Here is a 27,255-nt window from a genome sequence, read left to right as displayed (position 1 = left end):
ATGCCTCTTCATGTCTGCATTGTGAATTGAGCAAATAAAATTTCACATTTTTGCAATTAAAATCTTCCCGCCTTTCTTTCACGCATTACTACTACTTAGCCCTGATTTTTTTGGACAGCATTTTTTAAAGCATTCACAAGTGTGTATTTTGACAGAGTAAAAATGAAAGACTGTGAGATTCACAGGTCTACCTTTCTTCTTTTTTTTTTTACCATAAAAAAATGTCAATTTGAGTACAGACTATTTTATATATAAAAGAGGAACTTTTGTAGGCGTACTACAAATAAGGTGAGGGTACCAAACATTTTCTTCTCATGTACGCGCCCAAATAGCATCACAATGTTCTATTCCTGATATGATTAATTAATTTGCTCTAGAACTGCCTGTTTTAAAATGGATTTTAGAAAATGCAGTAATTTAGAATCAAACCACCCAAACAGAGATTCAAACGATGTATACACTAAACATTTTTGATCATGTAGAGATACTTTTTAATGCCCATGGATGGCACCTTTAAGTGATTGCCGCTTGCATCGGTGATGTTTGTCTGGTGCACTAATACTACTAGTAATACAGAGTGTAAATGTGGTTGATTATCAGATCAACTGGGCACACTGTTTCTGATTGATGCGTGGCCACAGAGAAATAGGCAGAAAAGGCTGACATTATGACAATAAAATTTCAAGATGGTGATCACTTTGAGGAACGTGCATCCATTATTCTGACATTTATTCTCCTTCATCACGGGCTGTTAATGATAAATGATAAATCACCACGGCACGGTGATATTTTTAGATGGGGTGGGAGATGAATGAGGTTATGATTCTGGCCTCTGTGGTCGATGTAGTCAGCGAGGGACTGGCTGTGCCCCTCCCCCGACTGTAGGTGATGGCTGATGCCGGTAGTCCAGCAGCGGAGCGCTGATCAGTATTAATACAGGACCGCCTCTCAGCCTCACAGCCGATCTCTCTGCGGTCCCCACTCACCGGAAGGCAGCTCGGCAGCTGCGAACAGCCTGCGCACAGCCTCTCTCTTGTTTGCTTTGAGAATCTATTGGCCTGAGAGTCGGTCGCGTTAGGGGAAGAGGCGAAACACCGGCAGGTGTTGACTAGCGGGGAGAAATCGCGGTGCAGACTGATGACGATGATGATGGTGAGGATGATGCATCTCTTCCCGTGCCTTTATGAATTACATCGCGTAGTGTGAAGAGGCGTAGGGGCATCTTTTTTTTTTCATTTCTTGCCTAACTGTAATGGTGGATTTCTCGGTCGCTTTGAGGCTACGTGTCTTGACGGGAGAGCTGAATACTGCCCGTCACTAAGAGCGCATCTCAGCATCGGCCTGCAGCGCTGCGCCATGGCCTTGGATGTCCAGACTTGCGCGGTGTTTACGGTGATCGCGGTTCTGGTGCTTGTGAACGTGCTGTTGATGTTCATCCTCGGTACTCGTTAATGGATCTGCGCTTGGGGCCTGGTTCGCAGCGCACCACACTTTCACACAGGAGAGGAGAGAAAGGCAGTGTGCGTTGGTCGAGAGCGGGGACACCCGGCGCTCCATCACGGCTACGCGTTGAAATGAATGACGTTGGTACAACATAATGTATTTCTGTTACCCCCTCCCCAATCCTTCGTTATGTCTTGTGTCCTCTCACCGTTTGTGATAGCTAGTGTTGTCTGGTGGTGGTCGTAGTTGTGCGGATACAGATCTGTGATGCTCTTACCTTTTCTGTGGTGACTGGAAATTCATATCCCCGCATATAAACATGTCCCCTACGTCGATATCCCTCTCTCCTCCATGTTGTATTTTGTGGATTATGCATATGGATTAATTTTATTCTATAATAATTAGAATTTTAGATGAGAAAAAAATGATTGTGATGGTCTTTTTTAACAACAGCCTACTGCTGCGTCAGGACTTGTTTTCCTATTGTGATCCACGGTAGCCACATCCACAATATGGCAGCTAATAGCTGAGCCGTGGTCTCTCCACTGAAGTAAATGTTATATTTGTAACAAATAGCGGTGCAAGTGAGAGGTTTGTGCTAGTGATCATAGACTCTAGAGGATCATTGTAATCTCAGCTGAACAGTAACCAATAGCAGGCAGGGCTAGGCCTAATAAAGGAGGGCCTCCATCACTCCAGGTTTCCCCCATTTTAGATGCAGCTAAACTCAGCTCCCATTTCATAGCCCACAACATTCACATTTCTCCTATTTTGCAACATTTCAATGTGGCACCTGTATCCGAAGCCCAAACATTATTACACCTGGTCACTGAATAGTGACCAATAAAATATTTATGAATATATCTGCATATTTCTCACAGATGAAATGTCCTCCAAGTGAAAAGAAATGTCAGATGGGGATAAAAATGCCTATGTTCTTTTTTTCCACATGCAGTGGCAAAATCTAATAAAGGATTGGAGGCAGGTGTCATGAATGTTGAATGAATGTCAGAAATAGATATGCTAAAAGCCTATCCCAGAGCCGTCCATGACAGTCCTATTAATAGGGATGTCAGGCTAGCTAGGTTTTTTGAAGATACTGTATGTGCTCTCTCACACTCAAGACTAAGTGCTGTGTGTTTCATGTGTGTTTCTAGTTAAGTGGTAAATGTTGTACTGTAGTTATATGCATGGCGGCCATGTATTATGAACACAGATACCTCCATCACATGCAGTGGCATGTGGGCTAGTGTTTTCATCACTGTGGTACAACACATAAACATCCTTCCTAGCGGGGACCCCCACTGGACTGTAAACACAGCATCATAATATTATATACTGCAGTGGTTATGGCTCACTTGGCTATTAGTGATAAAACAGTGCTACCTACAGATGTGTGAGCATGCTAAGTTGCATGTGTGTGTGTGTGTGTGTGTGTGTGTGTGTGTGTGTGTGTGTGTGAAATAGTCTGGGTGGGTGTTATCTGTAGTTCCTCTTTGAATCAGAGTGGTGCACACGTCCCAAGTGTTCACACATTTGTGATCCCTCCAGGGCAGGTGCCTTCTAATAGAGTTCTGTTAAATGCTGTGCTGTCAGAAGTGTCAATGTGCGGATGGTGTGTGCGAGCGAGACAACAATGTCCGTGAGGATGTGTGTGTATTTCTCACCGGTTTTAGGCAGAGCATCTTTGATTGGCTCCCAGACTCAGGGTATAAGTGTATTACATAACAGGGTTGGCAGACACAGGGAGGACGGACCGCGAGACTTACTCAGTGCGTCGGAAAGAGAAACCTCTTTCTGGAATACAGCACCTTGTTACTCGACATCGCAGGCTCAGCTCTTGCGGAGGACCATCGTCTCAACCACTTCCAAAAGAGATTTAATTATCATGATTGTATGAACCGGACTTCTCCATGCATACGCTCTCTGAACAGTTACATGCCACAAACATGGTAAGGCTGGCTAAAGGCGTGTGTGTGTTTGCTCAGGGATGCTGTAGGTGCTTTGGTGCAGATGTGCTATGGCTAGAGATAGAGGAGGATGTTGGAATGCAGTGGAGCTGCCAGTGCAGTGAATGCTGATGTGTTGTGCTGCAAAGATGATATAAGCGAGTGAATCGGCTCTCTATTCTTACATATTTCCTTGTCAGTCTCCATGTCTGTGCTTGAACATGAAACCGAAAGCACTGTCATATATGTCCATGTATAGGGATAGATTCCTCTGCATTCATTTGCATTGACCCAAATACAGGTTTTGTGGTTTAAAGCCGGCTGTTTCGCCCTCTGATCTTTGATGTTGTAACTGCAGTGTAACCATAATGATGACATGGGTCATTACAGCTGGTAGGCACACAGGTAATGACGAGTTTTGTGGCAAGACTTCCCTGTATTTGTGAGTCTACAGTATGTGGGAATTGGGAAGATTGATTATGTAATGCTTTTAATTTATTCAGACATGAAGAGGGGGAAAGGATGCAATGTATTGGAGAGGGCAGTGCTGATCACATTAGGGAGATGGAGGGATGAGGGGAGGGAGAGAACTAAGCAGGGAGGAACATTGGCTGTGAATGGATCTCTATCTGTCTCTCTCCCTCGCGCTTTCTGTCTGTTGCCTATATTACAGCAGATTGATGGGGCCTGGAGAGATTGTGCTTGGAGTGAATGGGGCTGAAAATGGATTGGTGCTGGAGGGGGTGGGTGGGTGGATTAGGGCAAGCAGACATTACAGTGAAGGAGCAAGAAACAAGACTGACCTCAGTGCCATGGCTCATCTGTTCTGTGGGTCCTGATGTCAGATGGTGACGGTCAAGTAGAACTGATTTGGCTTCCACTAGCTATTCCTGTGTGTTTTTTAAACTACCCATCTGTGTGATAAATGATTTAAATGAAATTCCTTTTCCTAAATCAAGAATGATTTTTAAAATCTTTTTGAGTACTATTCATGTACTGTTTCCATGGCAGCGTGACGCATGTTTTTGCGGTAATCCTCCTTTCTTCCTGTAGTGGAAAGCTTTAAGATATAGGCTAGAGCTATTGTTACCCCAGCTCCCAGGCCTATGTCATACCTGATTGAATCAGCCTACTCAGTGATATCTTTGATCTAAAACCTGCATGCAGAGGCCCATACCATCTACCGTGTTTTACATTGACTTGGAAATGATCATGTTACTGGATTCTCTAATGTGATTGGTTTGTCATTTTAATATTTAATCAGTGTTATTGCAGTTACTCAGTGGTCACTCTTTGTCACTCTTTGTGTATCTATGTGCGCTCACATAGACACACACTCCTTTATTTGGAAATATTCTGGTGCAAGTGTCCTTGCCTCATCCCATCAACTTGTCAATACCAGTGAAGCATCCTCATCTGTCGCCATGACGACGGCTGTTCTTTCCCTTCCAGGCATGGACGTCCCTCCCTATGTTCACCCCTCTGCCTTGATTGGCTTATATCCCCTGTAGCTGTCTCAGTAAGCCATCAGGGAAGTAGACTTGTCTACAGGTTGAAGGGGCAACGTAGCTGCTGAGTCTGTGAGCTTAGATCCTCATGGGGGGTTGCATACAAACAATCTGCTGTTCCTCATGGACGTTCTTACAAACATACTGCATCAGCACATAGGTAGAATAGCATTTTTGTGCTGGATTGATGAGGTGCATTTTAAAAGGTTTTCCCATCCAGGATTCCATTTTATAAAAGGCAAAGCAATCTTAAAGGACTGAAGGAAAAAACACAACTAGCTCCATTTAGAAAATAACAGTAGCTAATATGCAAAAGCCTTAATACAAGTAAAGAACTAATTTAATGTCCATCCATGTGACATCCCTGTCTCCAGGCCGTTGATAACTCCTTACCTAGAGCCTAAGCAGCTCCTGTCAGGCTTGGTTAGTGCTGGCTGCTCTGTTCACAGCCCCAGGGACTGGATGCATGGTTAGGCCTGGAGAATGCTGCTGAACACTACTTTGGAGAGAACAATTGGAACAAACAGTTGGAGCTGTGCACAAATGCATAACAGGGTTTAATGTATATCAAGTCAAAAGTGTGGCTGCACGTGTGCGTGTAACGTATGTGTGTTTGTGTATGTCTCGAGGCAACAGAGCTAGTGTGATGGATGGTGAGGCTGTTTGGTAGATGGATGATGTCAGACGCAGGTCCTTCTCAGGAACACTGCCCGCTGTCTCTTGTCCTTTAATGAGAACAACCTTTAGCCTCTCCAAATCCCCTAAAGAATACTGATCACCTGACAGGCTTCCATGTCCGTAAAGACTATGCCCAATGCATGCACATAAAATAATACTCTGCTCACGTACAATCACACAAGTTTTTCAATTTAAACATTTATTTCCAGTGTCGCATAATGTCCACATTATTTATTCATGATGCTAAAATCAATAGAAAAGATTTGATGAGTCATCCTTCCATGTTTAGTCAAAGACTGCTCTGCAGATAAAATAACAAGCTCTGATGACAGCATGAAGGAAGGGAGATTATCCCTTCACATTTGTTTGCTCCTCAGCATTTATATTACATTAACACGTGTAATTATTCTAATGTCATAATGGGCCAATTACAGTCCCTGTGTGAAGACTGGTGCTGTGCTTCTGAACGCTGTTTTGTTTCTCCACTAATGGCTCTGCCTTTTTTGTGTTGTTGTATTTTGTTGTGTTGTACTGTGGTCTGTGTTGACCATTGTGTTGTTCTATTTGCAATCCCTAAGCTGCCAGTGGGCCCTGGCTTTGAGGGTGTGTATTTGAATCCATTAGTAATCTGAGTGGGTTTAACAACAAGGATTCACACATATCGAGGCCAAAATGAGGCTGAGTCCTGAATTACAATCACTTTCAAATTTGATTTAGATGCTGTTTTAGATCACGTGGACCCATATTTATTGGTCAGCCTCAGTGCTGTTCATGCTGTTTGTACAGCAGTGGCTTAATGTAATGAGAATAAAGCCTGTCTTTCCCTCCGATTTCTCCAGTTGATAAGTGGAGGTTCAATCGTCAACGCTGAGGCGGTATGGGACCATGTGACCATGGCGGACCGGGAGTTGGCGTTTAAGGCCGGTGACGTCATCAAGGTGCTGGACGCCTCCAACAAGGACTGGTGGTGGGGCCAGATTGATGAGGAGGAAGGATGGTTCCCTGCCAGCTTTGTACGGGTGAGTTAGCTGCAGCCATGGCTGGCCAGCGACCATAGACACAACACACACCCACACACATACAGAAATGGAGGCACATGAGCATATGCACACAAGCTGATAAATACACGGAGGAAGGTGCACATGCACAAGTCTATGTCATATACACAAACACGCATGCACAAAACACACACACACACACACAGTTGAATAATGCTATATTGTAATAATACATAACACTCAAGAGATGAGAGAACAGCTGGCTAAGTGCCTTTATCTGGTGTTCAGGGACAAAGAAGCAAAGATACTGATGGGCCCCTTTTTTAGTTTGGCATCACCTTTAACTCCTACCCTTGAAATCCACATAAATTATAAGGTTCTCACTTTACACCATGATTATATAATCTCACCCATATCTGAGCTCAACTAAACCTACTGTATGTTAGTCCATACTTTTTTTACTTAACTTATTGAAGGAAGAATTAGCATTCTTGTTGTAGGCGGAGGATTCCCACAGCAGAGCAACCCCCTGAACACCCCCCCCCCCGCCAGACACTCCTCATGGCCATTCCCACCTGTTCACCCTTCCATATTCACTCCTGAGAGGGCAGGGCAGACAGGCTGACTGACTGTCAACCAAAAAGTATCTTTCTGTTCTGTCATTCTCTCTCTCCAAGGTGGAACCCCACCCTCCTCAGCCCCAAACAAAACAGGTTTTCTATATCAACCCCATAGCAACTCCACGGTTCCAAAACACCACGTCAAAGGTGCGTTTTCCCAGCTTCATCTACCCATCCAGCCTGCCCGCCCACCCGCCCGCTCCAGTCTGTCCACATAACGTACCCTCGACATTACCAAACATTAACGTTCCCATGACTATCACATCATCCTCAACAGGGTCGATAGAGAGGCAGAACTGATGAGTCAAAAGTAAAATAATGTTAAATGTCTTCTTAATGGCCTATACTCAAATTCTACAAATGTATTCGTATGGAATTAGATGGAGTTTGGAATCATTTTTCCTGTTAATATTCATGGTTATTTCGATTTCAAATATTGATTATTTTTTCAGTACTCTATTTACTATTGACTCTGACTATTTCTCAGTCTTAATGCTGCGCTAGTAGTTCTCGTCTGCAGTCAGTGCTCTACCACCCGTCACTCTGCTTGTCTGTGGCGCTGCATTTCTCATCTTGTGTTTGGCATTTTACCCGTCGGTTCTTTGATGTTCTCTTGGCAAACTGTGTGTCATCAGGTGTTGGCTGCTGGACATCTGAAATCCCGCTCACTTGGCCCTCTCTATGAGCGAGAGTGGAATAAACTCTGTATGTGGATCTGTGTGTGTGCGGGTGTGTGTTGGTGAGTGTTCATTTGTGTGGAAATTGTGAGGTTGTGTGCGAGTGTATATGCATGCATATGTGCAGGGGGGAGATTTTTTTGAGTCACACACAGGGCCAAAGTTGGGCATTGAATATCCTCTGGGCACCAGTCTGAGAAAGAGGCTTTTTTAAAACTCTGGAGTGTTTGGCAGTTTGTCCCTCACCTTTCTGACATGCTGGACCAACAGTCTTTCTCACTGTCCAAACTACCAGAGACCCTCTAAATGAAGCTCTGTGTGTGTGAGATGTGTGTTCATGTATGTGATGTGTGTGTGTGGGTGTGTGTGCTATGTGCATTCATGCTCATGAGGAGTGAGTAGTACCACTTAATATGGCAAAAATATGTGATGTGAATACTTAAATGTATGTTTACTAATACTTTTTTCATCAGATCATATTCAACACTTAACTGAGCACATTTCTTATTCAAGTGCATGTGTGTGTGGATCTGCGTGTGTGCGAATGTGTTTGCACTCAGCTGTGGGTGAACCAGGAGGATGGGGGAGCGGAGCCAGCCGAGGGGACCAGCGAGGTGCAGAACGGGCACCTGGACCCAACCAATGACTGCCTGTGTCTGGGTTCGCCCCTTCAGAACCGAGACCAGATGAGAGCTAATGTCATCAATGAGATCATGAGCACAGAGAGACACTACATCAAACACCTCAAGGACATCTGTGAGGTACTAAACACATGTACACATCCACCAGCACACGCATACACAGACACAGCAGCTCCAGGGCATGCTTTAATGCCAAAGAGACAATAGGAAAGGTAAATGGTAAAGAACTGAATTAACTGAAACGTGAATGAGAGAAATAGCAGCCCTTTTGATGTTACACAAGGGTCTAGTATGAATTCTAAACACTCCCACATTCACACTTTTATTCAAGGCATATTTTTTCTGTTGATTTCAAAACAGTCCAAAAATAACTCTCTTTTTGTTATATATGAAAACACAATGTGTCAATTGTACATAGCAGTGTCAGCTGCCACACTTGGAGCAATCTAGTCCAGATTAAATTTGTCATTATATTATGAATCATGGCGAAGTGACAAGCTAGAATTCACACCTAATAAAATTAAACAAACGCCTTGCCATTTGTTACATTTTTAGGATGGCAAGCCTTTTATAAAGAATCCCCAAAACTATTTCACTCCTAAATTCTGTGAACTCATATAATTTTGTCATTTGTTTAAATGTACATTTTTCACTCTTTTTTTGTGTAACAAAATGTGAATTTCTCGAGCCTAGTCTGTATATAGACCTGGTTTTTCATGGCATAGTGTTAGTCCACTGTGTAGCCTAAAACATATATGTACAGTATTTATGATGAATTGGCATTAAGATTTCCAGTCATGGCCAGCTAGCGACACAATTGTCTTATTTATGATAGAAAACAGACCACAGTTGTAATCAATCACTGTTCCATACCTATCCCTGTTTGTTCTACTGCTACAGTATTAACAGTATAACATACTGTTAAGTACAGTAGTCCATTGCCACCAGTTGGTCATCCTGCTGATACTGTAAAAAATATAGCGACAAAATACAAGTTAGTTAAAGTAAGATTGCATAATTCTATTTTTCATGTGAAGCACTTGTTTCTTAAATGCTGTTTGTCACTAGCAAAGCCACCGCAAAGGTTTTAGTTACATAGCGGTCATATCGAACTACAGAACAAAATACCTTTGCATCATGACTTTGGGTGGGCAAGATTTTCTAGTGCAAATTCTTGCTTATCTAATCATCTTTCCTTAATCATCTGTATGCCCTTTGTCTGTATTCCAGGTGAAGCATAATGTTTATAAATAGTTGCAATAAAGCATAAATTTCACCTTTTCCCCTCTACACTTCGGAGTACAGTATGGGAGTACTCAGCATTTTCCAACTTGCTATAAACATGCACAGGCAAGATGAGTTATTAGCCATCTTTGATGTGCTTGAAAACAGATGCTGACAAGCCAGTCAAAGGTGAGATTTATACTTTGTCATAACTATTTTCAGACTGTGTAAAAGTAAAGGGTTTAAAGACATAACAAAACTAATCAGAGAGGAAAAAATGCTGTGGAATCCCTGTGCACATGAACTCAAAATGCCACTAAGCTGTTGATATTTTCCTTGTTCTTAACTCCATGACTGTAAAATACAAAATATATAATAATAATTTTGTTTTAATCTTGTGCCATCGATTATTTTGGAAAGATAATACTTTTCTCAAATCGAGGATACCCCATTTTAAAACACTGCTTTAATTTTGATAGTTTGCATTGAACTTGACTTTAAGAAACAAAACAAAAAGGCTTAGCTTGTGTTTTTCACCATGACAACAGAGAGAATTCTGGGTAGCGGAGTGTGAAACAGCAAAAACCTACCTCTTACAGCAAATCTGTTCCCATAGTAACAAAGCTTCAGGGCATTTAATTAACCACAAGAATTGGACTGACAAATTGGGGCCACAGTTCGGCCTATACAAAATTGTTTTTGACTGTACAGAAGCTTCTGAAGAGTCATAGTTCAGTCTGATTCAAATGAATTATATTTAAGGAATGAACTTTTCTGTAGTGTTTTCTGACTCATAGCCTTGCAGCCATGTCACAATTCAGGACCTGGCACTTCAACAGTATCGTCTTTGAAAGCCTCACAGCAGTTGTAACCCATATTGTTGCAGGGCTATCTGCGCCAGTGCAGGAAGCGTGTGGACATGTTCAATGACGACCAGCTGAAGGTCATCTTTGGGAACATCGAGGACATCTACCGCTTCCAGATGGGCTTTGTTAGAGACTTGGAGAAACAGTACAACACAGAGGAACCCCACCTCTCTGAAATCGGGCCGTGCTTTTTAGAACACGTGAGTTCAAATTGTGTTTTATTAGTTATTTCCTTTTTTAACACACTTTGATAAAAATTCGTATGAAAAAAAAAGGAAAACGCTGTCCAGCCGAGAGCAGCTATAATTGCTAATACTTTTGTTAGGCCTGTTATCTCAAGATCAGAACTTAATTATCTCATTATCTTGAAATAACAGTTAAGTTAATTAAGTCGCCAGCAAACAGTTTATCTCAAGATAATGAGATAATTAAGTCATGATCTTGAGAAAACAGCTCTAATAAAAATTTTAGCAACCGGAGCCGCTCTTCTGTACATATTGGCACTCCTCTCCCCAGCATGTTTTATTGAAAAGAGGATTCATTACATATTTTCCTCTCTCAACATGTATCTTTCTATCTTTCCTTTACACTACACAGCAAGATGGTTTTTGGATCTATTCAGAATACTGTAACAACCACTTGGATGCCTGTATGGAGCTGAGCAAACTGATGAGGGATGGCAGGTATCAGCACTTCTTCGAGGCCTGTCGCCTCCTCCAGCAAATGATTGACATTGCCATAGACGGCTTCTTGCTCACCCCTGTCCAGAAAATCTGCAAATATCCACTCCAGTTGGCTGAGCTTCTCAAATACACTGCGCAGGAGCACAGGTACTGTACGCTTTGGCCAAGGTCACATTTAATCTGCTGAATGTGTTTTTGTTTGATGGTAGTGCATTTGTTTCTAAAAAGAAGCCGTTGCTGATGCATCATTGTGTTCCAGATGCATTGTGTTGCAATGCAGCTGTTGCAGGTGTTGGGTTTATTCTACCGAAGCAGTGATTATCCATGCATGAACTGAAACAAATGTTTTGCACTGTTTTACCAGCTTTCCGTGAATTTAGAGGAAAACATTTCGTATTGAAAATGACAGTACTGCAATTCACATGTCATGTCATTTTCATTTCAATACATGGCCATAGGATCATTGCATAGAACTCTGGATATAAATAGATTGCAGATTAAATATGAATTTGGGTTTTTGCTGGCACATATACAAGCGTCAACATTCTCCGCACACTGCATGCACAGCACAGAAGCACAGTACACAGTATAAACATTTGCAGATGATCTCTCATGCACAGACACATACGCGAGCATCCAGATGTGCAAACTCATGCGTGCAAACCCACAGAAACACGTTGTAAGTGATTCAGCGTGTCTCAGCCAGCTCCAGGTCATTCACAAACCACGCGTTCTCAGCCAGAGAGGGACAGGTGCCAGCTCTGCCAGCAAGGCCTGCCAGATCACAGTGTTTGACTGTTAGGAGCTGCGGAGAATCTGCCAGATATAGGCCTGCTCTCTGTCACACACACACACACACGCATTATCTTCCAAAGTGAGGATTGGATCACATCTAAGCCAGAGGGATAAATCCAGCTCAGTTAGCATAGATGCAGCCAGAGTTAACTGCAGATAGAGGAAGTGGCTGATTAGAATTAAGTAGCAGTGTGTTATTTTGACTGTGTTCCAGCAGACTTACTGCTGTTACCTGAGTTTATAACCTCAGTCCTTTAATAGGCTACTCTGTATCATTCACTACTGCAACACTACATGTCTTTTTTAAAGAGTGGCCGATCTCCAGGAGCCATAACTTTTCCCTTTAACACCCCAAGAGTAATTATGTATACACTGTGTCCGTAGTGACTATCGATACGTGGCAGCAGCGCTGGCAGTAATGCGGAACGTCACTCAACAGATCAACGAGAGGAAGAGGAGGCTGGAGAACATCGACAAGATCGCCCAGTGGCAAGCCTCTGTTCTGGACTGGGAGGTATGTATGTGTATAGACTGTGGAGTAATTACCAAACATCTGATGTCCACTGATGTTGTTTTACTGGCAAAATCTGGTCTGGTCTGTTTAGTCCATCTGTTTAGTCACAGATTTTGCCTAGGGATGGAAGAACTTACATTTTACTCCAGTATATTATCACTAAATATAGACAGTTTTACACAACCTCAGGTTAACTTTGTGAAAACATAACATTTTGTGTTTGTATATGTTTTTAAAATTTCCAGTCACTCATTTCATTCCTTAAATATTTTTTTTCTTTTTAACTTTCACTTTCGGACTTTCAGACCTACACATAACCCTGCATTAGATGACTGATTGTCTAATATAGGTCACCTTTTCAACATTACATAAAGGAGGAGTCCAGCAATTTAATATTGCACTTTCACAAAGTTGGGAGGCTTGTAAGAGCCACAAAAAAAAAATCAAAATCGATGCAGCAGATCCTGAATTTTAGTCACTAGTGACTCCCCCTGTCTGGTAAACAGCCATGTCTTATAAACCCTATGTCCAAGTTCTGTTAAAGAAAATGAAGTAGTTTTCAAGCCCAAGCTGATGACATCATTTCTCAGACTTAACAAAGCTCTTTCAGAGCCACAGAAGACATTATGCATGTGTTTTCACAGGCTGAGAACCACTAACCCTGATGAGTTAACTGATCTTTCCTGTATGCGTAAAATTGGTGGAGCTTTTGGCAGTTGCGTCAATTGCATAGTTCTGTCTATGAGTATCTTCTTCATTTATAAAGTGCGTATCCGTGTTTGTGTTTGTGTATGTGTGTGTCTACTAGGGGGATGATATCTTGGACAGGAGCTCGGAGCTCATCTACACTGGGGAGTTGTCATGGATCTATCAGCCGTATGGACGCAGCCAGCAGCGAGTCTTCTTCCTCTTTGATCACCAGCTGGTCCTCTGTAAGAAGGTAGGCTCTCTCTTTCTCTCTCTCTCTCCCCTCTGTCTCTCTTTGTTCATGTTCTTCCTTTTTTGAAGACTCTGTTGTCTGCTAAAAAACACACCATCAGCCTGTGTTCTTAAAAGTTGTGTATCACACGGCTGGTGACGGAGATGCTTGAAGACAATGTGACTTCTTCAGCCTTACTCGAGAGCTGGAAATAGATTACACAACACCGTATGAGACGCACCAGCCCTCAGTGAAGATGCGTTCAAATCCTCAGCACCTTTCACAAAATGGAGCTGTGGTGGTTTGGGCTCTAATGCACCAAGGCTGTGCTCTCCTGTCAGATGGATGTTCACGCTCGGCTACACTCTACAATACATGCACACAGAGACACAGACACAAATGCAGACAGACAACGTATACACAAACACACACAGGGGCTGAATAACTGCGTCATCACACACACGTGTATACACAGAGAACAATAGTTTCACCATTACACAAACAAACACACAGAAAAAACTAACAAAGACATATAGGCCGTCACACACTGACTTGTGTTTTTCTAGCCTTCCCTCTGTCCTCATCCTCCCCCCTTTTTATCATTGTTGAACATCTCTGACACCAGAAATGAACTCCAGTATTTCTGCACGTGTATTGGCTATTCTGGTCCACTAAATAAAGTCTGCTCCAAGACACACTAAATTATAAATTCTAGTCTTTGTTCTACACATCCTTCTCCAGCATCCTCAGTACAACATGTGTAATGGCAGCCCTCAGGGTGAGTTAGTAACACGTTGCATGTAGCCTTCCATCTTTTCCTCTCATCTCTTCCTTATCAGCACACGGATGCAGATTTTTCTCTGCACGCTTATTAAAAGATGCCTGTTCTTTATTTTTTCTTTTTACCTTCCTTGACCTTATAGTGTGACTGGATGTTATTTGGCCGTCAGGCAATGGTCACAATGAAGATTTTTTTCCATGTGCTAGTTTTATTCCTGCAAATTATAAAAGTTGCATAGGTTCAGGTTATTTGTGGTTGATGAACTGCTATAGAGCTGGAACAATTAGTCGATTGACAGAAAATTGATTGGCAACTATTTTGAGGATTAATTAATTGATTCAAGTCATTTTTTAAGCTAAAAGGCAAACATTCCCTGATTCCAGCTTCTCCAGTGTGAAGATTTGCTTCTTTTCTTTGTCTTGTGTGATATTAAACTGAATATCTTTGGTTTTGGACTGTTGGTTCGGATGAAACATTCACTCTTAAGATGTCAGCTTTGGCTTTAGGAAATTGGAATGTGCATTTTTCATTTATTTTCTGATATTTTATAGTAGACCAAAAAATATTCTCTCTGCTAACAATCCCACAATGCAATGCTTTGTATTTTATAGATGTGAAAATTACCTTTGTGTGTGTCTACCGCTGTCAGTGATGACACCGTGATTTTCTGCTCACTATTGAGTAAACGATTTATCATTTTGCGGCATATTTTAAAGACAAAATACCAAAATTCTCTCGTTTCAGCTTCTCAAATGTAAACATTTGCAGGTTTACGTAGTTTTCTACAATTGTAAACTGCGATATCTTTGGGTTTTGGAATGTTGGTCGGACACGCAGAGAAATGTGGCGTTCTGCGATGTGTGTGGAAGGTGTTTGTATGTTTGGGCAGCAGATGGAAAGGGTTGCATAAGACAGACTCTCAGGATACCAAGGGAAGGATGCTTGTTGACACCTCTATGGTTCAGCACACACGCATACACACATTAATTAACAGACATCCTCTCCTCCTCTTGCCCAGGATCTGATACGCCGGGATATCCTGTACTATAAGGGCCGCATCGACATGGATCGCTACGAGGTGCGGGACGCCATAGATGGGCGTGACGATGACTTCAACGTCAGTGTGAAGAACGCCTTCAAACTGTGCAACAAAGACAGCGAGGAGATCCACATCTTCCTGGCTAAGAAGCCAGAGGAGAAGATCCGCTGGCTCAGGGCCTTCCATGAGGAGAGGAAGATGGTGCAGGAGGATGAGAAAATCGGTTAGTCACACACCTCTCTGCACCTCCCTGTTTGGAAAGCATTAGTTTTATTCACAAGGGGCGACGGAGCTTTGGTTACATGTTGTATTTGCTGCAGCACATTACAAGGTGGCCTTTTTAGCACAAAACGGAAATTTCCTGTGTAATGTACGTAACATTAAAGCCATAATTGTTATAAAGTGAGCTTGACAATCAGGCCTGAGCTCTACTTCATGCTCAGAATGTTGTCAAAACATGTTACATGTACATCTTAGGACTTTATTGCGAAAAGCTAAACCTAAACGCTAAGCGCTTCATAGCTAAGTCACAGTAAAATGCAGCTTCTTGTGACCTATTGCATCCTTTATTCACATGCTTTACAGCCCTTGTGTGGAACATTTGTAAAACATACAATCTTGTTTGCTGTTTAGGGTTTGAGATCTCTGAGTACCAGAAGCGACAGGCGGCCATGACAGTGAGAAAGGTGACCAAACAGAAAGGTGAGGCAACAAGAAGATATCAGGTGATTTCCCTTTTCTTTTCCTCGCTGGTGTGCTCTGTCTTCTCATCGCTGTTTACTCTTCCCTTAACCTGCTCTCTTTTTTTACTTTCTACACCTTTTTTTAAACACGCCTACTTTGTTTATGAATGGACCTAGACTATATGTGTACTAAGTAAGCTAGAAACGTCAAGTGGATTCATGTCTTCTCACTATATTACTTTCAATATTTTGCCTCTGAGTTAAATGTCTGTCAGCCCATACACAAGAATGACTTGATATGAGTTGTAAAGCAGCTGTTAAGCATCAATGAAAAGACAGAGGGCTGTTTGCATGACTTATTGAGTTTAAAGGGCGATACCGGTGTTCATGACATGTGGGTCCTGTGTCACGCTTGTCTTGAAAAAATGTATTACCTCAGACAACTGTTTGCATTTTTTCTGTTACTGAGTTAGGGTGGTTGATGGTGCTCATCACTTCCATTTACATCCAGATTGTCAAAGTATACCCTAAGCAAAAATCACCCTTTTTGGTTGATACTTACTTACTTACTTACTTGTTTATATTATTATTATTTATAGCATCTAACTTGTAGAACAAGGAGCCTTTACCTTACAGTGTGTAATCTAGCACAATGGAACAACATGACACCTTGAAGTCAGGAGAAACATCAGGGTAATCATGTTACTTATATTGTGATTTAACAAGTTCTGTTTATGTCAAAATACTGTTTACTCCAACAGCTACCAACTATCTCAGAAACAGGAAAACATGTCTAACATGTTTTTCAAGATGCTACTTCCTGACAAAGCATCAGACAGAAGACCCACATGCCCAAACTGCTGGTATCATCCTTTAAGATTTAGCCATTTTAGTGCGAGGCTAGATGTTTGTACATTTACCATTACTGATGTTCTTGCTATTGCCAGTTTCACAATAAGCATGACCATCCATTAAGGTATTAATTAACCAATGACCACTGCTGGAATGTTCTTTCTGACATTAGGATCCCTGTAGATGTCTGTCAGAAGTAAATGTTGTGTGTTTCTAAGTGCTGTATGTGTACATGGCTGGCACAAGGTGAAGTACTCTCTTGAATTTCAGATTCATTTATAGATTTCATCTTGAGAAAGAGGGCCATGTTGTATGGACATGGTTTGAAAATGATAAAGGTATATGCATTAGAGTTCTCCTTAGAGCTAGCACAATAAGATGCCATGGCAACTGCTAAGCAGCATTGGGAGGTGTTGTGATTAACGTTGGCATTGGAGCATGCAGTCACTGTCCAATCTGTTTACAAGCATTATCTTGTCTATCCAAGATAAACAGGTTCCACTAACACAAATAGATCAAACCCTTCTAACTGCTAAAACAGTGTTTGGCTGTAAAATACCTGTAACAAAAGACACTGTTCTCATCTTTTCATTTTTTATAAGATGCCATGGCAACTTTTGAATATTTCATCTCCAAATATTGATTGTATCTAATTTTAATTGCACTAGCTTAGTTGTGATGCTTGTAGACTGTAGCTAAATTACTTTGTAGACTGTAGTTAAATGCATATTAACAGCTTTCTGTTGGCTCTATTTTTACTTGTGTTCTCAAGTGTCGAGGGTGCTATTCAAACAAATATGCTGTCAACAAACATGGAAGAACAATGTCCCTTGTCCAAATGCCTGGTTTCATCATTGTATCAGATGTAATCTGTTGGTTCTCTTGTTTGCCTGCTACAGAGTTTGAATGAATAGCATCTTTAGTCTTCCTTGTGTCATTGCTAGAGCTGAATTCCACGTTTCTCCCAATTCAGCCGTCATCATATGATCATATCATATCTCAGGTTTAATATGCAGGAATGTTAACACTGAAGGCTCATTTTGTACGTCTCTGTGCCTGTTTTCTTTGGACGCATGACTTGATGTTGTGTTGTTGTGTCTGTTTCAGATACATTACTGACAATGTTTCCTGTTTGCTATCCACCTCCCTTCTTTTTCTCTTCTGCTTTGTGCCCTGCACTGCCTCCTTGTACCCCTCCCCTTACACCCCCTTCTTGCTCTTTTTGCACCTGCCTTCTTAGGTGTAAACAGGTGCACGCCCCCCTCATACCCGCCCCCCCAGGACCCCCTCAGTGCTGGGCAGTATGAGGTAACGGAGGACATGGCACAAGGAGAGGTTTTTGAATTCAGTCAATCCAAAAGAGGCCAGGCTCCTTTCTGGCAGAATTTTAGTAGATTAGCTCCATTTAAGAAATAGAGATACACAGACTCTTCTGAAGGACCAGCTATTTTTCTTAGAAGCACTAAACACTGGATGATCATGTCCCATGACGAAGAAAATACGAAAAACACACATACACAAGAGACTTCAAAGTTAAGGACCAATGTTAATAGAGTGTGACTGGAAGCAGCAAGAGGACTGAAGACTTGAGAAATTGAGAAAAAATAAAACTTTACAATTCATATATGTTAGTAACGTTCTTAGTTATCATGCTTCTCCAGCTGATTCAACTGTCATGAACTCTTTCCCTCGGATTCTGCATATTCACACCATCGGAATGTCCTGGAGTTACTGAGATTGTTATATTATTTCATTTTTAATCCATCATCTGGAAAGAGACACAAAGCCAAGCCAGGGCATTCCCAGTAATATGATTGTGTCCAAAAGCTGAGATCTTGCTGTGCTGCTATGTGAGATTGCTTGTTGCTTTCTTCTGAATGTGAGATTGAATAATGACAGGGGCCCGACTGTCAGCATCATCTCTGAGTTAGATCCATTCTGCCAGTGATCACAGACCGGTCAGGCCATCTCTGCTCTACTGATGCCTGCATCTGGATCTCCTCCTCACTCTCAACGCTGCATATTCCTCTCGCTAGCTGTTTGCATATAGTAGCCCCCTCTCTTCACCAAGTCTGACGTTCACAGTGTTTCCCTCACTCTCTGCATCCCTCTTCTTGTCCTCTCTATCTCTCTACCCGCCTGCTCTGCCTCTGTGAGTCAGTGGCTCTCAGAGGAAGAGCTTCATTCTTTTGGAAACCTGCCACTGGCCATGATATGATGGGTCAGGGAGCAAATCAATTGTCGGAGCATCAATAGAATATTTACATCCTTTCACCAACCACTTTTGACAGGGTATTCATAACCGATCACGTCGAGGGGCTGTGGGTTTGCATTTGACGGAGAGCTTGCCGCTCAGATGAAACAGCTGGGAGCAGGACATAGGCAGGCTACGGTCCACCTGCCTTGTTTCAGAGCCCCTCCCCACTCTCCCCAGAGACCACCCCTGTAGCACTGTGCTGGCAGCTCACTGGGTGTTTGGAAAGAGCACACCCTATACCTCCGGAAATCCACTGAGAGCTTAAAGTGAAGTTGATGCATTGGCCAAGGTCTAAAATAAAATCTCTTTTTCGTGTCAGCTGCATAAAAAAAAGACTTCTTCAGTTGACTTAATTATTTTGTATTGCTCACAATGTAAAAAGCACAGCACATATTCAGTCTGAGTAAGACTTTTTCTCTCATTTGAGTAGGAGCGATGCAAACATGCGATGCCACAGTGTGAGAAATTAGAAAGAACCCTAACCAGCACAAGGGGAAATGGTCAACAAAAATGGCAGAAATTATAAATGAACAGGACAACCATATCAGGTGGTTGTGAGTCAGTATAGAGTGCAGAAGTGTGAGCCAATACCATAGGGAGGCGGAAAGGTGAATTTAATCTGTAGCATGCAGGTGTCCTCTGACAGATTCATGCATCTCTAAAGACTGCAGCTTCAAATCTTGGCACTCCTCCCCGTCACATTGTTTTCCAGATCTGATCCATGTTCTGGCAGTTAGCTCGGCACTGTTAAGTTATTTACAAAGGACTGTGGCCTGACCAGATTGATTTGTTTAATCAACAATGTTCCCGAAGCTGCTGTTAGCGAGATCCCGTGCTTCTTCAACAGAGGTGTTAGAAAAGAGACGATGTGCTGAGGAGAAACTACCAAGGTTTTTTCTTTTCTACAGTTGGAATGTAAGTGACACATCAGTCCGTGGTTTGTGATCATATTTTCAGATATCAGATACAGAAGTACATTTTGTGTTGAATTATATCACCTGATGGACAGTACATATAAAGTATGACAACTTGTGCAATGTGATATATCATTATATATCTTCACTATTCACTACAACGTGATATGAAAGAGTTATATATCGTTCTATGTCATTTGTTTGCCTTCTTATAGGCCTTATAACCTATTGGATAAAAAGACCTTAGAATTGCTTTGTATGTTGTGTAATTTATGTTTTGTTTCAGTAAAGAAAGTTGAGAAATGGGTGAGTTGGCTGCTGGTGTCTGTAGAGATGGCTCCCTGTGAGATTGTTTTGGAAGATAATTCCCTGGTCTGGCACAGCAAAAAGATATGGTTCCCAGGCCATGATAACCTCAGGTCCCGTGCTACGCCCGCCCCTGCCCCGCCCCCGTCCCGCCCCCATTCCCCTACTCCACGCCCCAACCAGTACCAACATACAGACACAAGCATGCAGGCAAACACACACGCACACAGACACATAATCATGCACACTTGCTGGCCCGTTCTGCTGCGGAGAAGAGAGATGCTATCTAACAGTGCCTTCCAGCATTCCACTAGTGATTATCTATTCAGTTTCACAGGCAGATTTGAATTAGTCATGTATTTTCCCTTAAGTGTGGGACTTGCATCTCTCTCTCTCTCTTTCTCTCTTTCTCTCTGTCTCTCATACACACTGGGAATTCCTCGTTCCCCAGTGCATGAGATCCACTCGGACAGAAACTTAGAGGTCAGGCCTTTTCCATATGAGTAGATACTGTGCTTTCTGACTGAAACACTTAAAACACCTTATTATACTATATCACACTTGCATAGCGGTAATTTTATTGCACAAGAAGAAGTTCATTCTAATTTCAGATGTTTAGAAACTACTTAGAATTCCTTTATTGTTATCTATTTAACATGCTGAAAGATGGTTTCATTTGAATATATAGTAGGAAACAGATTTTCATTAGTCAAGTTAGGTTTCACATTTCAAAGTATATAATTAACGTTGAGTTATAAATCAATAGAGCAATCATGTATTTTACCTTTATCAGCTACACACTGTAAATAATGTAAAAAGAACAGATCATATATTTGGATATTGGTATTTTGCGTTGGAGACAAATGTTGTTCCAGTTCTAGCGTGCGGTAGACCTCAGTACCAGGTAAATGCATGCTTGTGGCATCCAATATTTTGCATGAGACTTAAGACAACTCTTAACAGATTGTTTAGTTTCATTTAACTTCCAATGGGATTTTTCCACAACGCGGAACCATTCATTTGTGAACCCATACCATCTCACTAAAGGGAGTTCTTTTCTCTGTCCACCTGTCTCCTGCTCACTATACATCACAGGTTGTAGCTTCTGTTTTTATTTATTGTCAAGTAGAGACCATCTTTCCTCACGCTGAATCAAAGACTGAACTGTTGATAGGTGAAATGAAAGGCACTGATGCTCTCTTTGCCCAGATATAATGGGTACTATAAACTTTAACATTATTTTCAATCTTTATTTTTTCTTTTCTTTGACTCCAACCTACACTGTCATGGTCCAAACTGCTGGTTATGTTTTTGGAATGCCATTAACCGCTGAGGCAAAACGGGTATAATTTTTCTATGACAACAGTGAACCAAATAGGAGTTAGCACTGATCATGGGTGTTTGTGTATAGATTTGTAGTCAAGCAGAAGAGCTGAATAAATGAAACCTCTCGGGATGAGCTAAAAATATACATAATCCTGAAGACGCACACACACAGACACACACACAGTACTTCATTGCAATTCATATCACGCTCTTGTTTCTACTTAAGAAATAATTCTTTGAAGTACAATGACTTGATAGTACAAATTAATTCCTCACTTGTATTTATTGAATGCAGTATAAAATAGTACCATTTTGGCCACATTGTTAAAAGGATGTATATATTGGTTTTATTTTCTTATATAATTATCATTCTGACCTTGTACTGAGAGCTGAGAGGACAGCCTTCTGTGCAGATTAAGTTTTTTTTTCTCTTTCAGTCATAAAACCAAGACAGCCAAGTTAGTCGACTGTCAATTGGATGCATCAGAGGTTGCTCAGATTTATGTAATTCCTTTTAGTCCACGGTGTACATGAGCCGCTAACCACCTTCACTCACATTTAGCATAGCAACATCTTCAGTAGGAACTCCTTGCAGTTGGTTATGCAGTCCTGTGTTGTTTCAGAATAGTCAGGGCACAACAGAGTCTTCAATGAGCCATATAATGATGTGGTGTTCAATGACATCTAGGTTAACAGAAGACTGACATCCCACTTTTGGAATCTATTCATTGTATATTACCATCTAGTTTGAGGTCTGGATTTTTGCCTGTCACGGAAAACTTTACTCACAGTATCCATATCCTTTGTCACCATATGCAAACATTTGTCATTTTCTTTCTTGCTGGCCTTTGAGTTTGATTATTTGTTGTAGAAATGAAAAACCTGAAAAATAATGCCTATTCAATCCAGAAACTGTGAATGGGAGAGTGGAGATGTCAACTGTATGTACATTATATGTTTTGATGTAATCAGAAGCACTGGGAATATGTTGTACTTTGCTGTAAAAATCAATCCATATCTGATATAGCTGTACTTTTGTTGAAAATAAAACCTCTACAGAACTGCGTGTCCAGGCTTCAATGTGTGAGTGAGAGCATTGTGCTGAGTTTCCTGTCTTGTGACATCATTTCCTGTTTGTGGGTCCCATTCCCAACAGCTGACACATTCACTCCTGGATGTATCGCACAAGAAAGGTTTAAGGGCACGTAAGCACAAGATATTAACATTTTCAGGATGGTGTTCACAAGTCACAAAAGAACATTTTCAACAAACTTCCAACCACAAATTGTAGCCTGCAAATAACTATGCTGCAATCAATAAGTAATGAGACTTATGCAAATATATTCTCCCAGTTGGCCATGCTGAAGTGTAGCCTGATCACTCCGCTTCCTAATGTTTTGAAGTCAACAGATGCAAGACTGTTTTTCAGACAAGATCTAAGACATCCTGGTGCGACGCAGACACTGTTTGTGTGTGTGTGTGTGTGTGTGTGTGTGTGTGTGTTTCTCTAGTTGTGTCTGGATGTCAAAATAACTGAAGTGAGACTATATTTGATTGTGTAATGTCACCTGAGAAGGGGACAGAGCTAAATATGATGCAGTGAGGCATTAACATGTTCAAAATTGCCAATGAGAAGCCTCAAATTTCAAAAAACTCAAAAGCAGTATTACTGTGGTCTCTAGTGGTCAACTACGGTGTTACACTTCCCAAGGACATGGCACATTTTCCAACATGGAGCCCTTCAGGATGATCATCTGTCTGTGTTTTACAAAGACACTTCGATGATCTTTGTGTAGCTATTTAAACTTAAGCTACTGAATAAATACATCTATGTGGAGTCACAAACTTCAATCTTCATGTATAAATAAGAAAAACAAGAATTTCCAGCACTGGGACTGTACAGTGACCTCTAAAGGAACCAACAATATTACACATTGAGATTGGTTGTGTGTCTGTTATCAAATCCTGCTTGTGGGAAAATATGGCAAAGCTAGAAATCAGTTATCCAGTCATGACTGTGCAGCAATGAGGTAAAAAAAAAAACAAAAAAAAAACATCACTGGCCATATATTCTGATGCTAACGTGAGCATCATATCAGCTCAGAGGTGTCATGCTTCAGGTAGTTCCTCAGGATCAGAGGAATGTCCAAACTGTCAACGGCAGTTTCCTTATTGGCAAGGGGGAGGTATCTTCGAATTGCTAGACGAGCCTGCGACATCAGTGTTTTGGGACAAACTGGGGCAGAAACAGACAAATAAAGGTGGCTCAACATTAGCATTTTGAGACATTCCACACTTCAATGCTGACTGAACCAACTATATTAAGTGTCTCACCTCTCTCTTTGAGCAGCAGACCCAGAGCTTCATTCTGCTTTGTAGTCTTGTCAATGATCAGTGTAGGCAGATACACGTCCGCCCCAAAGTCTATGAGAAGCTGGATGTACTCCACCCCGCAGCCATAACGGAGACACACCTCCAGAACTGTCTTTGGCTGCTTTATCCTGGCCAACATCTTCTCATCTGTGCAGTTGTAGTTGGGGTTGGCCCCATGGAGAAGGAGCAGTTTAAAGCAGTCCAGGTGTCCATAAACAGCTGAGATATAAAGGGGTCCTCTGCAGGTTGTGGCATTGGAGGCCCACTCTGGGACTTTGGGTCTGACGTCCACCTCGGCTCCGAACCGCAGCAGCTCTCGGAGCACGTCTACGTCGCCCTCCCGGGCGGCAGTCAGCAGCGGGGAGCAGTTGTTGTACTGGCTGCCATTGGGATCAGCTCCGGCCTTCAGCAGGGCCACCACACAGTCCAGATGTTTCCCACTGACAGCTGTGAACAGAGGCGTCTGGGCCTTCACGTCCAGGCTGTCAATCTGGATTCAAACACAGCAGTACATGTTGTAACAGTAGGAAACACATTCCTGACAAATTGTGATTTGGTGGTCCAAGACCTTAAGTGATTTTTTTTTTTTTAGTGCACTGCCGTTAATTTGGCAGTAAACACAAGATTGACATATTCTCACCTCTAAAGTTGGATTAGTGAATGTCTTAGCAAAAGATTCTAGAACGGACTGAGCAAAATTAGCATTCATTTATTTAACTAAGGATTTTAGGCCAGTATTCACTCTTCTTTTAGTTCTTTTTTCAGTCTCCACTAATTCCTGAGGGAAATATCTGGCTTTTTAGCAGCTAAATGCTCCACCATTTCCCTAGCTGGTTGCTAATATTGTCCATCTGCCATTTGGTACTGGTCAGGTAGTGTGTAGTTAGTTTATCAGAGCTTTTTTTTTTGGTCTGCTGCTTCTGGAAGCAACGTTGATAACAGCAGAGTTTGAAGGACGGAAAACCAAAACAAAGAGCTAAAAGATGCTAAAACGTTCTGTAGAACTGAGACACTGCAAAGTTGGGTAATAATTTTGTGTGGGCTTCTCACTACCACTGACCCCCTTCATATTTCACTCAGTCATTTGATCCATTGCTCATATAAAAATGTTGATTAGTGCAGCTTTAATGCCCAAAGTGTAAAATGTAGTGAAAATCTCACGTCTTCATTTCTATTAAATGAAAAAGACCTGCAGGAAGAATCTCGGGACCATTTTTGGGCTTTTAAATGAAATGTGTGATGGCTGAGTGTAGTATATAATTTTGGTTATTAAATAGGATACTTATGTCCATTACACCCACCAGCCAGCACAGCTATAGTGTCCCGCCCGCCTCCTCCACACCTACTCTCAAACAGCCATCTCACCATCCTCATCTGAAAGCTGTACAACAAAATGCTCTCTCTGTATCTCACCTCTGCACCATGCTCTAACAACAACTCCAAGCACCTCAGGTGTCCCAGAGCAGCGGCAGTGCGCAAGGGGGTTACTGGGACCCCCCACCCACTTCGAGCATTGATAGACCTCCTGTAACTCTCCTGAGACAGAAGTTCGGAGAGCAGAGTCACGTCGTTGCTGCTCACTGCGTTGTTCAGGGCCTGACACTGCTCGTTGTCCTCATCCTCCTCCTTAGGCTGCAGCAGGGAGAAGATCTTAGAAATGTCCATCAAACTCATGTTGACAGCTTGGCCCAGAACCATAATGTAACTCCAGGCTAAAGTCAAAGCCTTTCCAACTGCAATGGCAAAAATGTCAGAGATGATAATACACCCAAACACATACACAGCTGACATACTCTTGTCATTTTGGGTTATTTTTGTTAGGCATGATTTTTATTTCAACATAACACATTTCTACATGAAAGTAAAAGAATGACACTTCTTACCATGACCATGCAGAGTAGATATAATGTGTATGGCTTCTAAGCCTTAGTGCGCAGTTAGGGCAGTTTTTACTCATAGACATACAAAATAAATGTTTTCCCACTAAAGGTCCACAGAATTAGCTCTGTAGAAACAAAGTTACATGGTTTGTATCAACAGCAGCAAACTGGAACTTACTGCAACAAGACACTTACCTCATCTAGTTGCTTGCTGATGTTATTTCCAAAAATATCAGAAGAGGAGAGAAGTTAAACACTTTCAAAACGCCATAATAAGTCACGTGGAAGAAACAAGGAAAGAAAGGGCATCCAAAGTGTGTGTGATGCTGAGCTGGGAGTTGTGAAAAGTGCAGTATGGTTTGAGTGTGTGTGTGTGTATGTGTGTGTGTGTGTGTGTGTTAACTGACAGAGGGGGTCAGAGCTCTTTTCTGGGGTGGGGGCTAATTTTAGGCCACAGATGGGGCTGGCTAAACTTCCATTCTTGGAGAGTCCAGGCTCAGGTTTATAATTAGAAAGGTGATACAAGTGTGACACTCAGTCTGTGATTGGTGAGTGTGCCTGTCTTTCCCTGTGTCCTGAATAAAAACAAAGATGAAATGGAGACGTCTGTGTCCCTATGTCACAGTGCATGGTGAAGCATGTTATGTTTCTCCACTTTGCGTTTCAGCTTATCAAACAGGTTGTAAAGACACAACAGCCCACAACTGCCTTGTTTGGTTTCCCACTGCGATGATACTGCCAAATAATCAACGAGAAAGGCAGTCAGTTTGCTGTATGTGCCGTGTCATCACCCTGTTTCCTTAATTCACACCAAGGCAGCCATTTTACTAAGTGTCAGCTGCGTGACTGTCAGAAGCTTTTAGAGGAGCAACCAGTCAGCTGTTCCTCTGCCAAACCCACCCATGTCTTCATACTGTCCCATGTTTAGAAGGGAGGCTGTGACACACCACATTCTTTCAGCAGATGGCACAAGAGTCCAGATTCCTGGCATTGTACAAATACATGAGGAAACTTATGATTTATTTATTTGAGCACACAGACATGGAACAATTACATATGGATAACTAAGATTGGCTTTTAATGCAAATTTCCTGAATCTCATAACATTTTCTAATACATACATTTCTAATATATATATATATTTTTTTTCTGGATACATTATCCTACAAAACAGAATGTGAAATGTATCACTACCAGGCAAAACAAAGCCAACCAACCTCTAGCCAGTGCACTGATGTCCTGTTATCTAATATATGTGATATTGTGTCACAAGGTGACTACATGAATGTAAAATGGAAAAGCATACTCTGTTGCCAAAGCCTACAGCTT

At 41.8% G+C, this 27,255-nt stretch overlaps 2 protein-coding genes across 13 annotated transcripts in view; one reads left to right on the top strand and one right to left on the bottom strand.

Annotated features, from left to right (window-relative positions):
• LOC122879778 (rho guanine nucleotide exchange factor 9) overlaps window positions 1-22,734 on the top strand; it is a 41,186-nt gene extending 18,452 nt beyond the window's left edge. For 2 of the 12 annotated variants that reach the window (XM_044204201.1, XM_044204196.1), the window contains 10 exons: window positions 6,418-6,597; window positions 7,254-7,343; window positions 8,434-8,634; window positions 10,625-10,804; window positions 11,202-11,434; window positions 12,467-12,596; window positions 13,405-13,536; window positions 15,315-15,558; window positions 15,969-16,037; window positions 18,111-22,734. In XM_044204201.1, coding sequence (XP_044060136.1) covers window positions 6,418-6,597; window positions 7,254-7,343; window positions 8,434-8,634; window positions 10,625-10,804; window positions 11,202-11,434; window positions 12,467-12,596; window positions 13,405-13,536; window positions 15,315-15,558; window positions 15,969-16,037; window positions 18,111-18,286 — 1,635 coding nt within the window. In that variant the 3' untranslated portion in view covers window positions 18,287-22,734. The other 10 variants (XR_006378787.1, XM_044204198.1, XM_044204204.1 and 7 more) reach the window with 10 other exon arrangements.
• On the bottom strand, window positions 19,535-26,319 carry LOC122879782 (ankyrin repeat and SOCS box protein 12-like). Its single transcript, XM_044204213.1, has 4 exons — window positions 26,122-26,319; window positions 25,460-25,779; window positions 24,008-24,536; window positions 19,535-23,909 (listed from the first exon to the last, which is right to left on the bottom strand). Exons 2-4 carry the CDS (start codon window positions 25,742-25,744, stop codon window positions 23,764-23,766), a joined length of 960 nt encoding a protein of 319 aa, XP_044060148.1. The 5' UTR covers window positions 25,745-25,779; window positions 26,122-26,319; the 3' UTR covers window positions 19,535-23,763.
• Between the last annotated feature and the right edge of the window lie 936 nt (window positions 26,320-27,255).

The sequence above is a fragment of the Siniperca chuatsi genome, linkage group LG8 (assembly GCF_020085105.1).
Source record: "Siniperca chuatsi isolate FFG_IHB_CAS linkage group LG8, ASM2008510v1, whole genome shotgun sequence".
NCBI classification, from domain to species: Eukaryota; Metazoa; Chordata; class Actinopteri; order Centrarchiformes; family Sinipercidae; genus Siniperca; species Siniperca chuatsi.
The sequence above is the reverse complement of the archived record's forward strand: the minus strand, read 5'-3'. Positions and strand labels throughout refer to the sequence as shown.

Bases quoted from the DNA above. Each gene is read 5' to 3' on its own strand.
- LOC122879782 (XM_044204213.1), bottom strand. From the start codon at position 25,744: ATGGTTCTGGGCCAAGCTGTCAACATGAGTTTGATGGACATTTCTAAG. The intron at 24,537-25,459 runs GTGAGATACAGA...GTTTGAATCCAG, and splicing joins TGTTAGAGCATGGTGCAGAG to ATTGACAGCCTGGACGTGAA. The intron at 23,910-24,007 runs GTGAGACACTTA...TTTCTGCCCCAG, and splicing joins TCTGCTGCTCAAAGAGAGAG to TTTGTCCCAAAACACTGATG.